Below are 12,364 nucleotides of genomic sequence, written 5' to 3'. Positions count from 1 at the left end.
TTGTTAAGCAGCTACCTAAACTTACTTGCAGGCTTATAAGACTAACTAACCCTCAGGCATCTGATTTAGGGCCTTTTCCCCCAGTCAAGAATGATTGATGGCAATTAGCCAGTGAATGAGTTGTTCCTAGAGAAAATTCTGACTTGCCACTTTCTCCAAGTCTAACAGCTGCAGCTGCAGCACATTAAATTGATTTCATCCAGGCTTTTTTTTTTTTTTTTTTTTTTCCTTTCTTTAAACCAATTCTGCTCTGAGATGTTAGTATTTCCATGGTGACAGCTAGATGTGTTTAGGTGGTGACTGCTTCTTCCACTTAGTTTTTTTGTCACTCTTCTGTAACAAATGGCATTATGTGTCAATTTTCATTTTATCTTGCTAAGCTGCTGCAATTAGGCTTCACTTGTGAGACTTTGTGGAAGACAAGAAATCACAATTTCATGAATTTCTCTTGAATTAACTTACAGCATGCTAAAGTGAATAAACGAATCTGCACAACTCACAGTTAAAAAAGTTAAGTATTACTGAAAGAGAACTACAAACAATTATGTGGAAAACTGAAAGTCTAAGAATACTTTATTTGGGGAGGAAGAGAACATAGAGGCTTACAGCATCACTAGGAAGTCTTTTAGAATCAACAAAATAACTTACAATATAAATAATATTCATATTTGTCAGTAGTTTCAACATACATACAACACTAGACTACGTAACATCAGAAGTACAAAAATGCACGCTGTTGAGTGCCAGTCTTCTCAAATGTGTTTATCTTTTATCCTGTTGGAAAGCTCATGATCTTCAACACACATACAACTGATAAAGGCAGAGGCGTGGTCTGTGCTGCTGTGGGTGAGCTATGCTAGCATTGAGAACTAACCAAATAGGGGTATATAGCATAATTTCTCCCATTTGAATGGTTAGATTAGTGTCTGCTTCTAAATTAAGGGGTTGTAGCAGTGCAATTAATCCATAAACATATATTTCCTTAATCCGGAGGCCAAACTTCCACAGTTGAATAAGCTTATGGTCACAGTAATAGATGTCAGACACAATTTAACATGCAGGAGTGTAAAAACACAATTTGTCCATGCTGATTCTAAGTGATCTTGAATGGTAAACCTCTTTGCTTTCTGTGGGCCTATTATTTAGACATTTTCTAAATCATCGGGTCTATTTAATGGAAAAATAAAATTTATCAGGCCATTACTGCTTGCATGTACTCACTTAATTCCAGTCCTGGGAGAAGTGTAAAATACATACATGATAATGGGCTATTTAATAACAACAAGCAGGGTTGATGAGATGGCTTGATAATCTGTCCCTGGTGAGTACTAAAGTCTTTAATTTAGTTTCTTGTGTCTGGCTTTCTGATAGGTGGAGCTCTGGCACTGTCATTGGTTTTTATTTGTTAGCTTATTGTTGTGGGGTTCTTTTGTTAGTTTTTATTGTTCTTTTTCACCTTATTTTCTCTCCAGGCTACAGGATGAGAAGGGGTTATTCTCAGTTGTTGGGGTGTAAGAGAGTGGGAATTTACAGTGCAATAAATGCTTTGGCTACTTGTTTCAAAGCAAAAAAGCCTTGTTTTTTCACTTAATACACTCTCTCATTTAAGTATGTCCACAAAAAGATTTAATCTTAAAAAAAATATAACGCAGAGAAAGCCTGAAGTAATAATTAACTTATCATTCCCTACTTTTTCCCATCAAGCCATAAACTCTTAAGGCAATAGCTAAACCTGTCCAAATCAGACCTTAATGCATGCAATGAATTGGCAGGAAATACCTTTGATAACTAGCATTAGAAAACATCACTTCAACTTGGCACCTGTTAAAGGCAATGGTACACTGAAACCGAGAACACGTGAGGAGCCGTGTTGACACCTCAGTATTGGTAAGCTTATTCTACCATAAATAAAGAGTAGCTATGGCACATCTTTCCTATCTTCACCTTGAAAAGACCCAAGGAAGTTACCTGAAGTAGTTCAGTCGGAGATGTACAGCAGCTGTGAGCTTGTCCCTGAATATCAGCCAGTTTTTGGAAGGCAGCTTTTCAGTCCTCATCTCGCATTCCTCTACTGCCTTCCTGAATCACTCACATCCAGTGACAGTCCTCCAGGATCCCATCTTTGGCCATAGATAGATACTCAACACTATCAACACTGCAAGCTTAAGATCACTTCTTCATGTTCTCCTCTTCCTCATAGTTCTAACTTCTTTTCAATGTTTAATTTAGTGAACTCAGTGTTCAATGCTGGGGGTGGGACCATGTAATGTGCCTAATAGCTCATCATCTCTTAAAGGTTAGCTGAGTTAGATAGCTTTCATGGGCTGGGGGTATGGCACGTGCATAGACAGGCTGAGGCAAAAATCTTTCTTGAACTACAGCTGCTGACACCAAGCTTTGTAACCTTTCTTCACAAGTAACACAAAGGATTTGTTTCCTCATGCTTAGGGTATCTACAACAGGGATTCTCTGTTAATCATTCAATTCAATGTGGACTGTGAAGGCACAGCACAGGGAAACTGTAACTACATGTGCTATTTCTAAAGCATTTCTGGTTGAGTGATGCCTAATAGGTTCCTTGAAGTTAGGCCTTCAACATTTCAGATATATGCAATAGCATGTTTTTCCCCAATGTTTTACAATGAAATCAGGCCTTCTATACCAAACTGCATCTGAAGCTGACTAGCTTGTAAAGGAATTAAGTGTTTTACTGTTTTTTTGTTTTGTTTTGTTTTTTAAACAAGAAAGTACTTAAAATAAAGCAAAACAGAAATCCATAACTACACATGAAAAAGCTTTACCGGCACTCATGGTGCTCCTTGATAATAGAGCTAAAGGCATTCTGATGCAGACTTGTCTTCACTCTTTTTTCCCTTTGTCTTCTGTTGCAAAACCAAACTCTCACGACTTCTTTCTCAAGATTAAGCCCCTCAGCCATCCTCATGATTTCCTGAGAAGAAGGTTTGCTTTGTTCTCCGAAGTGCCTCTCCAGGGCTTCTTTGGCAGCAATACTGGATAAGAGACAAAATATCACTTTTAGGAACTTTTCTGACACACTCAGGCTTTTTCTGTAGTACTTTTGGAAATCAGAGACGACAATAGCAGTATTTGAGCAGTTATCATGTTTTCTAAAAATCAACCTGTTCTTCTCAGTCAGCAATGACTAAAGTCGAATAGTACCAAAAAAAAAAAAGGTAACACTATTATCTTTGCATATTATCAGATGGAATTTGCTTCCTATTTTTGTTGATGTGTTCTCAGAAATGAAAGTATCTGCAACATTTTTACATAGCCACAACAGGACGCAACCAAAGCTGGCTTAAGTAGTAGCTGTAATTTCTTTGGACACAAGAGGGCACTTATGCATTACACTGGAAATAATGCACAAATATATGAAATACCTGCTGGAGTTCCTGTTATTTCAGCTGTAGTATGTTGATAGTCTTTCATTTGTGTGTGCATTTTGCAATATTTAGCAACATTACTAAAACCACCTAATTAATAGCATAATGTTCTACACACATGGACATATATAGATACCTTACTGAGAGAGCTGGGGCTGTTCAGCCTGGAAAAGGTTCTGGGGAGACCTGGTAGCAGCCTTTCATTATCTAAAGCAGGATTGTAAGAAAGAAGGAGGCAGACTCTTTAGCAGGGTCTGTTGTGATACAACAGGGGGAAATGGTTTCAAACTAAAAGAGCAGAGATTTAGACTGAACGTGAGGAAAAGGTTTTTTACAATAAGGGTTGTGAGGCATTGAAACAGGTTGCCCAGAGAGAAGGTGGATGCTCCATCCATGAAGACACTCAAGGTCAAGCTGGATGGGGTTCTGAGTGCCTTGATCAAGCTGTAGATGTCCCTGTTCATTGCAGGGGAGTTGCACTGGATGGCCTTTAAGGGTCCATTCCAACTCAAACCATTCTGTGATTCTATGATTTTTTTTTTCACTAGAAGTTTTTTAAACTTACTAATAACAATTGAAAATTAAATAGCTTCCACAACTGTAAATTACCAGGTCCTTCAAGTCTTCAAACTTCAAATGTCTACAGACTTCAAATGTCCTACATGCCTTCAAAGAAATAGAAAACATTTTATATGTTTGAATATATTGGGTATAGTCCTGAACTTCCCCTCAGTGATCTCTGCCCTTGACAGTCTGCCATATTAAATAGCCTCAGTGTAATGAGGGTAGGTTGATATAAAAGAGAAATAATAATAAGAAGCTTGATTTCCTCAGCAGCTGTGATAAAGCAAGAACAGCAAATCCTATAACATTAGTGGAACAGTCTTCAGGAGGTTTCTCTAGATCTTGGGAAACACCTGAACAGAGTTGCTTTGAAATCACAGCTATGTAGGCCATAGTGGGTAAGGGTCTGGCACAGTCCTTTCTCACTTGAAGAGAAGCTGAGAAAAAGAAAAAAAATGGCCTTCCATAAGTAAAATTTTGTCCCTAGTGAGGTGCTGTGATTAGCAAATGAGCAGTGAAGCATTTTACATTCACTCCTGTTCCTAGCTGAGAAGCATCCTCTTAGATAAATATTTAGTTTGAAAGACAGAAAGAATTCACATCTTCATTTTATTTCTTATATCAAAGGCAATATAATTCAAAAAAGCAAAGCTCAAGTTGAATGTGTGAGACGAGAAGGTATGAGTTGACATTGTGGGGCTCAGATTGAGTGGCCATAGAGCAGCCTACATCTCTAGGAGATGGCACTGCACAGAGGACATGATTGCTATTCAAAGAACAGGCACTTTGCTGTGAGAGGTAGGGCCTGACAGTGCCAAGTTTGAACCCTAAAATGGCCAAATCCCCTTTTTGTGGAAGAATGCTGCAGCTACTTGGAGGCCCCCCTTGAGTGAATTCTTCTTCACCAACAATTACAAGAGTCTAGGATACTGAAAAGAAATTGGTATACCTCACCATCTCTTGCATCGTGTTCTTTGTTTTCCTTATTTGGTAATTGTTTTTCTATGATGAATTACCAGCCTACTTAATTTCTGTATGGATTTGAGGCTAGACAGGTGGTAGGTGTTGGCTACCTGTGATGAAAAAAGTAATGGGAGAAGGAAGTTCCCTAGCAACTCTCTTTCTTTTTTCTTTTTCCTGATACTGCTCATGAAAATGTTTCCTTGGGAACTCTAAGGAATCTAGTAGCAGAGAACAGAGGTGGAGATCCACTATTACCTGTAAAATACACCCTCAGATGTCCCAGATATTAATATCCTCGAAAATTATGCAATTTCATTTAATATAATGTAGAACTTTCCATAAGTAATAATAATAAAAAAAGGATGGCCTGCACTTATTTACTATATAAAAATTGTAAAATTGGGTCTGAATCGGAATGTTTTTTTCACATGGAAGTATGTTGCCATATTTTGAAAATTCTCTAATTGGGAAATGTATTGTACTCGGAGCCCATTGGGGTTTCACAGGGAGGTAGGTATGCTTTTATTTTTCACTGGAATGTTTCAAAATAGTGTATCCTTCATTAACTATTCACAAATAGAAAACAACACTTTGATTTCAACCCCCCAAAATGAAACTTCTTAGCTGAAAGCATTTCTAACATGTTACCCCATAAATATGTATAACCTTATGGTGGTTCTGCGCTTCCTCTTCCTCTCATTCACTCCAACTTTTTCATTGTATAAAGCTGTATTAAAAACAAAACAAACAAAAACAAAAGAGCAGTTAACTTCCACAGGGGATAGAAACTGTGTGTAATCATCACTGGAAAAAAAAGTTTGCCTTTGTCGGAAGACAGAAGAAAGTGCAACAGATACTACTACTGAATAAGGAGAGTGCACCACAGAGCTATACTTTTTTCTTTAAGAGTCTTGGTCATTTTAACTCCAGCTGTAAATGGTTATAAGCAAAAACAGCATGCCAGTGGTAAAGCTGCAATAGCACTGGCTCTGCTTCTATGCCCATGTACATGGGGAGACGTGCCACTCCACTCATTTTACATGCTTTCCTCTTCATCATCAGCAGGATGCAACCTGGATCCATTTCCATACCCCTCAGCTATCTCACTGTCTTCAGAAATACAGCTCTGCCTTCCATCCCATTTATTCATCCTCCCCACTTTCTGCTGGACAAGTCACCCTTGCTTTCCAGAGGCCACTTCCTTACTGTGCAGCTTACGCCTGCACCAGTGCTAACAAAGTCAGCAGCTGCTACACACTGCAAACACCTTACAAGTAATCCTTACAGTGTGCTGACCACATTAGGAGAGTTTCTGGTTTCATTTGGTTCAAAGGAAACTGAACTTCATGGCAGAAGCAGCTGCTTAACAATGTTTCCTACTGCTGAATATAATGGCAAATCCAAAAGGCAGTATTAAATCTCTTTCTTCCTGTTCTGGGTGAGTGCTGCACAGCAGCAGCCCTGGCTTTCACAGTCACCTCCAGGCATGCCGCTTCCCCTCATCTCAATTCAGTCTGAATGAATTCAGATGAAAAGGCTGTCCCTTAAAATGACCTGTTTCTTTTATATCAGCCAACCTGTTCTCAATCAGCTTAGCCCAGGGAACCTCAGAACTCTCTCTACTCGTGGAAATTAACTGGGCAAAAGGAAGGGAATCCTCTAGCAGCAAAAAGGTCACATAATAAAATAAATATGCCATTCTATTCTTCTTCAGGGCTTTAAAGAGCACTGCCTCAGCTGAGCATGAATTCTGTACCCCATGGTCACATCTTAAATGCTAGGCACTCGCAGGAAGTCCTCTGCTAGTGAAGAAATCCAGCTCAGTGCTGCATGGGCTGTCCTGCAGATCCTAAAGTAGAGGTAATTACTATGAGTAATTGGAATGGAACTAGCTTGCTGCAGTGAGACTGAAGGAAATGACTTCCAGCAATCAAGTGGTGTTTCTGCTGTTCTGTAGTCTCTATGCCTTATAGTTTGCCCCTCCAAATATTTTTTGCTCACCCAAAAAAGACACCAAAATTTAATACATGCCATCAGCGCATCTTAATATCTAAAGCTAGTAAAGCAAAACTCTCAGTTTATGAAAAGCACAAAGTCTTCAAAGTATTTATAAGATTGTGATCTACTTGCAGTAAATACTTAGAGGATTTCAATTCTACCTCCCACTTGTTCTGCTTCTTCCAGCCACTTGGACAGTATTGATTTCAGTTTGCATGCATTCTTAAAGCTCAGCTGCAAGTTCTCAAAGCGGCAAATGGTAGTTTGACTGAATTCGGAGCCGTGCACAGCAGCCAGTGCTTCACCAACGTTGGTTTGTGTATAACCTGTCAAAATTAAGAGGAAAAAGTCACTCCAGATCTTTCTACAGAGGGTAACTGAGCCCTTCATTGTGGACTCTTAGGAACCTGGTGTTCCTGTGGTGCATGCACTCAGCACTGGTAAGGCCACACCTTGAGTATTGTGTTCAGTTTTGGACCCTTCACTACAAGTCTTTGAGGTCCTGGAGTGCATCCAGAGAAGGGCAGCAAAGCTGATGTGGGGTTTGCAGCACAAGCCTTATGGGGAGCAGCTTAGGGAACTGGGATTGTTCAGTCTGGAGAAGAGTAGGCTCAGGGGAGACCTTATCACTCTCTACAACTGCTAGAAAGGAAGTGGTGGCAAGGTAGGAGTTGGCCTCTTCTCCCAGGTAATAGCAATGGGACAAGAGGTAATATTCTCAAGTTGCACCAGGTAAGGTTCAGGTTGGCTGTTATGGAAAATCTATTCTCAGAAAGAGAGATCAGGTGATGGCACAGGCTGCTGAGGGAGGTGATGGAGTCACCATCTCTGCAAGCGTTCAAGAACCATGTGGATGTGGTACTGAGGGACACAGTGGTCGCAGTGGGGATGGGTTGGTGCTTGGACTGGGTGATCTTGGTATTTTACTGATTCTATGATTCTGTGATCATTTTGCAGAGGTCTTGGGCTGACTTACATCTCACCTTAGGCTGTGCCCAGTCTTCTGTGATTTCACAAGTCTTACGTCTCTGTGATTAGGGATCTCAGAAATATCCAGATCCCATACAGTTCTGTAGATGAAGTGGTGGCATTAAGCTTGTCAGCCCTGCTGGTCTCCTGTTATCTGTTCTGGTGGCTGAACAGAAGCAAACATAATAGCTCTGTACTTTACTCATAGGCACTGAGGACCCCATTCAGTGCACTGATCAATCTGTCTTGTCTTCCTGTCTGCCTACATCTGAGCCTAGATGGGCACAATCTCTTTAGATGCCAAATGTCTCACAGGACTGCTTTTTGCTTCCCGTTTGACTGCACTAACTGTGTCTCTCAGTTCCAGATCCACAGCCCATATTAACACTGTCTTCTTTCATAAAGTTCAACCTCAGATCAGTTTTCCTCTGCAAATTACATTTTTCCCAATAACACATTAAGCTCAGCCTCACCACCTCTGAGCCATTTGTTTACATCAGAGCAACTTTTGCTCCCTCACAAATTACTGCATCAAGATGCAGTAATAATTATAGTGATTAATAGTGTGGGGCCCAGATAATCTTTCCTGCGTTGCATTTGACACTAAATACATGATATACAACAAAACTACCTAGGTTACAGATTTTATTTTGAAACATAAATTTCTGCTTTAGTCCTTATTTTTATACTGCAAAGTGGAACACAAGAGATTTCTAGTGGTTGAGATTATGCATAGATATCTGTAACAAATGTGTAAACATTTTTTCCACATTTATAAAGGTGATTTTTTGCAGAAGGATGCCCTAAAATTGTAATGATACAAAATAATTTTATAAGTAATAACATCAAAATTGCAGCATTTTGCTTGGATTACCCAGTATTCAGCTCACCAGAGACCCGCCGATGCAGTTCATCTCATGTCATCCTTGCTAGTCACCAGGCGGCAACAAAGAAATCTATTGCTGCTGGACATATGCTGTGGCACCAGAAAATAAAACAGGAAGAAAAGTTCCCTGCTGGTGTGAAATATTTGCCATGGATGTCATCCATCTTGCATACTGAAGTGACATTGCACCACCTTGTGTGATGGAGCACTTCATGGGAAAAGGAATGGGTACAAAAGATTAGCTCATGGGCTGCTCTCAGCTGCAGAAAATCTGGAACTATATGAAATAACATACCTGCTGCTGAATGGAACTTAATGAACAAGAATAAATGTTGTTTGCTCTTGTGAGCAAGACAAATAATTCATAAAGAAGGAATATTTAAAGTTACCTTTGGCACACTAAGATGCTAAAAGCTGACATTTATTAATTCCTTGCAAGTTTTCTAGGAATGGAGAAAGTTAGTCAGACCAGGAGGGATTAAAGTTATGATGAGACAAGTGCATGGCCCAGACCATAAAATATTTAGAAATAACAGGGACCTCCTTGGAAATGTTCAGCCTTTTGTTGGCTGTCTAAAAGCACATACCGAGTTTAATTCTCCGCAGTTTGAATTCATTAGCGAATTTCTCCAGTTCCCTGATTTCAGGGGAATCCATGTCGACAGGCTCTTCCACAGACTTGCTTTTCCTGCGGAATTCCTGCTTGAAGTCTGCAGCTGTGGGATCATCACTGAGGAGGGTCTGGTGCATAGGTGTGAAACTGTGGCCCAGGGCACAAGAGCTGGCACTCAGGGCATGCTCAGGGAACTTATAAAGGCAAGGAGTCAGGCTACCTGAGCAAAACCCAAAAGAAAACTAAATATAGTTATTCTGCAACACTATAAAAAATGTGCCTTTGTAATCTCATAGTCAAAGCTTGTAATATTTTTTTTGTGTGAAAGACTACTCAGGTAAGGATCTTCCAGAGGACCCAGTCTTTCTCTTGTCCCCTTATACAAAAGCAGAACAACATCTACTTTCTCATCCCACAGCCATCCCATTGCATGGGCAAATTGTAACATAATCAAATTAGATGGCAGTCCAGACTCCAACAAATACTAATCCAGACAAGATGTCCAGACCAGATACTATGTAGGTCAATCTGAATGTAATGCCTCCTATTTATTTCCACGGACACTGTAACAGAGCACAATAACGCTACTTGGTAGAGCAAATTCTCAGCTACAAGATACTAGTTTTCAGCATAGTCACCTCCATTAGCTATGCATTTTCTCCAGTGATGAACAATAGCCTCTATGTCAAACTAATAGAAATCTGCACCAGCAGAAGTGACCCACTATTTCATAGCTGCTCTGATTATGTCATTGCTAGGAAAATGTTGTCTATGCAGTCCATCTTCCATCAACCCAAACAGATGGAAGTCAAAAGATTCCAAATGCAGACTAAATGTTCAGAGAAGACTGACAATGTGCTCCACAGTCTTCTAACTGGCATGGGGCCTGGCTTTGTTGTGTTGCAAGAGGAGATAGTTTTCTTCTCTGGCCTGCTCTGGAAGTTCGAACCTTCAGCTTAGTTAGTGTCATTTTAGTATCCCAAAAGTATCATTTCACTATCTCAAAAGACAGTGAACATCACTTTGCCTTCTGAGGACAGAAACTTGAACATTTTATTCCATGGGGAATTCATATTACCACTCCATGGATTACCGTTTTGACTGGCTTGTAGTGGTGACACAACATCTCATCACCGGTAATGATGCCATACAGGAAACTGTCACTTTCAGCCCAGTATTGGTTTAATAGGTCCTGACAAACTTGCATGTGATGTTCCTTCTATTTCTGTGAGAACATTCATGGGACTCACCTGTCACAAACTTTGCTCTATTCCAACATCGGTACCGTCGTTTCCAATGCATTTAAGCTGATATTCAGCTCCATACATAGCTCCCTGGTCATAATCTGCCTATTCATGAAGATGAGCTGACCAAGACTCTCTTCATTTTGTGGTGTGATAGCTGTGTGTGGCCATCCAGAACATGCCTTGTCTTTCATGTCACTGTCACCACTGCTGAAATACACCACCTACTGCCTCCCTGTGCTCACATCCACTGTTTGTTCTCCATAAACATTCAGCAAGCATTGATGAATGTCAGTGTGTGCCATTTTTTCCTCATGGAAAAATTCAGTGTCACACCTTTCCTTCATATGAACTTCCATGTCAGATATCATTACGTTAGACTTCCCCCTCTGCTGCCATCTGCCACAAGGTGGGAAGATTCAGCCTCTACTGCCATACCATCAACATCTGCCTCTGACATCATGGGCCAACATAATAAAACAGGAGACATTACTTTCAGAACAGCCCTTATGTCTTGGTTAAGTTTTAATATAAGATTTTTTTGAGGAAAAAACAGAGAAAAACAATGACCATTCTAGTTTAAAAATATATCGATTAAGGATAAAGCTACCTTGTGCTACTTTCTGTTCATGTTTATCAGTCTTAACAAGGAGATTCAGTAGGAGTGAAAGCTCTTTTTTGCTAGGTATTGCACCTATGTAGAAAGAATTTCTAACTAGAATGAGATAAAGCATAATTATTAAGAAGAAACTAGAAGTATGAACCCTCCTTAGTGCTACCTGAAGTGAATGATAATCTCTAAGTCCCCAGGAAATCCTCAATTTTCTAAATGACACAAACGTTTGCAGCAGAACTCAGAGCTTCATTAACAACCCCTTCACATTCTTCCTCTACTTGTTTTCTTTACTGCGCTGGTAGCTGTCTTTAGTATTAGAAGTTCTACCCCATTGGAATTTATTATACATTTCACACAGGAAAACCACAAAAGAGATTTTCCCAAGGAATAAGAGAAAAGACAAGAAAAAGAGAAACTTGCTTTGCAATGTGCTGACACCATTTACTACATTGGGATGTGGCATGCTGCATGTCTGTAAGATGCGACTCTGGGAGAGACTTGCTGATAGCATCTCTGGAGTTGCAGGCTTGATGCCTAGAGAAAAAGAAGGATATTAAAGGAAAGAAAGGAATGATGAAGATGCATTTATTTTGGAACAAAACAAAATAAACTTCTGAGCAATACCTATTTTTAATATCTATTGTTTAATACCTATGGATTTTACCTGGGGATCTGAACAATACCAGGAACACTTGCAGCAGAAGTGAATTTATCCATGAGATAACAACATTTGAATATTTGCACTACTATCTGTCTCTAAGAAGTCCCTATGCAGATATATTCATTCTTGCTGATTTACTACAGTATTTCCATCTATCTTAAGTGAAATTAAATGTGGAGTTTGATCTGGATTATCTTTGAGTACAATTTATCTTCTAGGTTGCTTGTTAATTTGGCTCTTGACACTGTTTCACTGAAGGCTACTTAAAATTGCACAGAGTAACTTAGACTAGGATGTGACTGGGATGCTAGCATAGTTTTAAATGTAAAACTACATGATCATCTGTATGAAAGTAATTTATGCAGCCTTACAGGATTTGGAAAATCATACACTGACTGAAAGTGTTTCTGCCTTAAAGGTTATCCCAATGTCTTTAAACTGGTAAA

At 39.6% G+C, this 12,364-nt stretch overlaps 1 protein-coding gene across 3 annotated transcripts in view; it reads right to left on the bottom strand.

Annotated features, from left to right (window-relative positions):
• Positions 1-2,797: 2,797 nt before the first annotated feature.
• POU1F1 (POU class 1 homeobox 1) overlaps positions 2,798-12,364 on the bottom strand; it is a 26,400-nt gene continuing 16,833 nt past the window's right edge. For all 3 annotated transcript variants that reach the window (XM_090134480.1, XM_090134478.1, XM_090134479.1), the window contains exons 3-7: positions 11,674-11,791; positions 9,372-9,613; positions 7,091-7,255; positions 5,598-5,658; positions 2,798-3,011 (exon numbers count right to left, since the gene is read on the bottom strand). In XM_090134480.1, the coding sequence (XP_089990606.1) occupies positions 2,798-3,011; positions 5,598-5,658; positions 7,091-7,255; positions 9,372-9,613; positions 11,674-11,791 (800 nt within the window). The remainder of the gene's footprint in view (positions 3,012-5,597; positions 5,659-7,090; positions 7,256-9,371; positions 9,614-11,673; positions 11,792-12,364) is intronic.

This window comes from Phasianus colchicus, chromosome 1 (genome assembly GCF_987193195.1).
Source record: "Phasianus colchicus chromosome 1, bPhaCol1.hap1.1, whole genome shotgun sequence".
Classification (NCBI taxonomy): domain Eukaryota; kingdom Metazoa; phylum Chordata; class Aves; order Galliformes; family Phasianidae; genus Phasianus; species Phasianus colchicus.
This window is presented reverse-complemented; position numbering and strand designations above follow the sequence as displayed.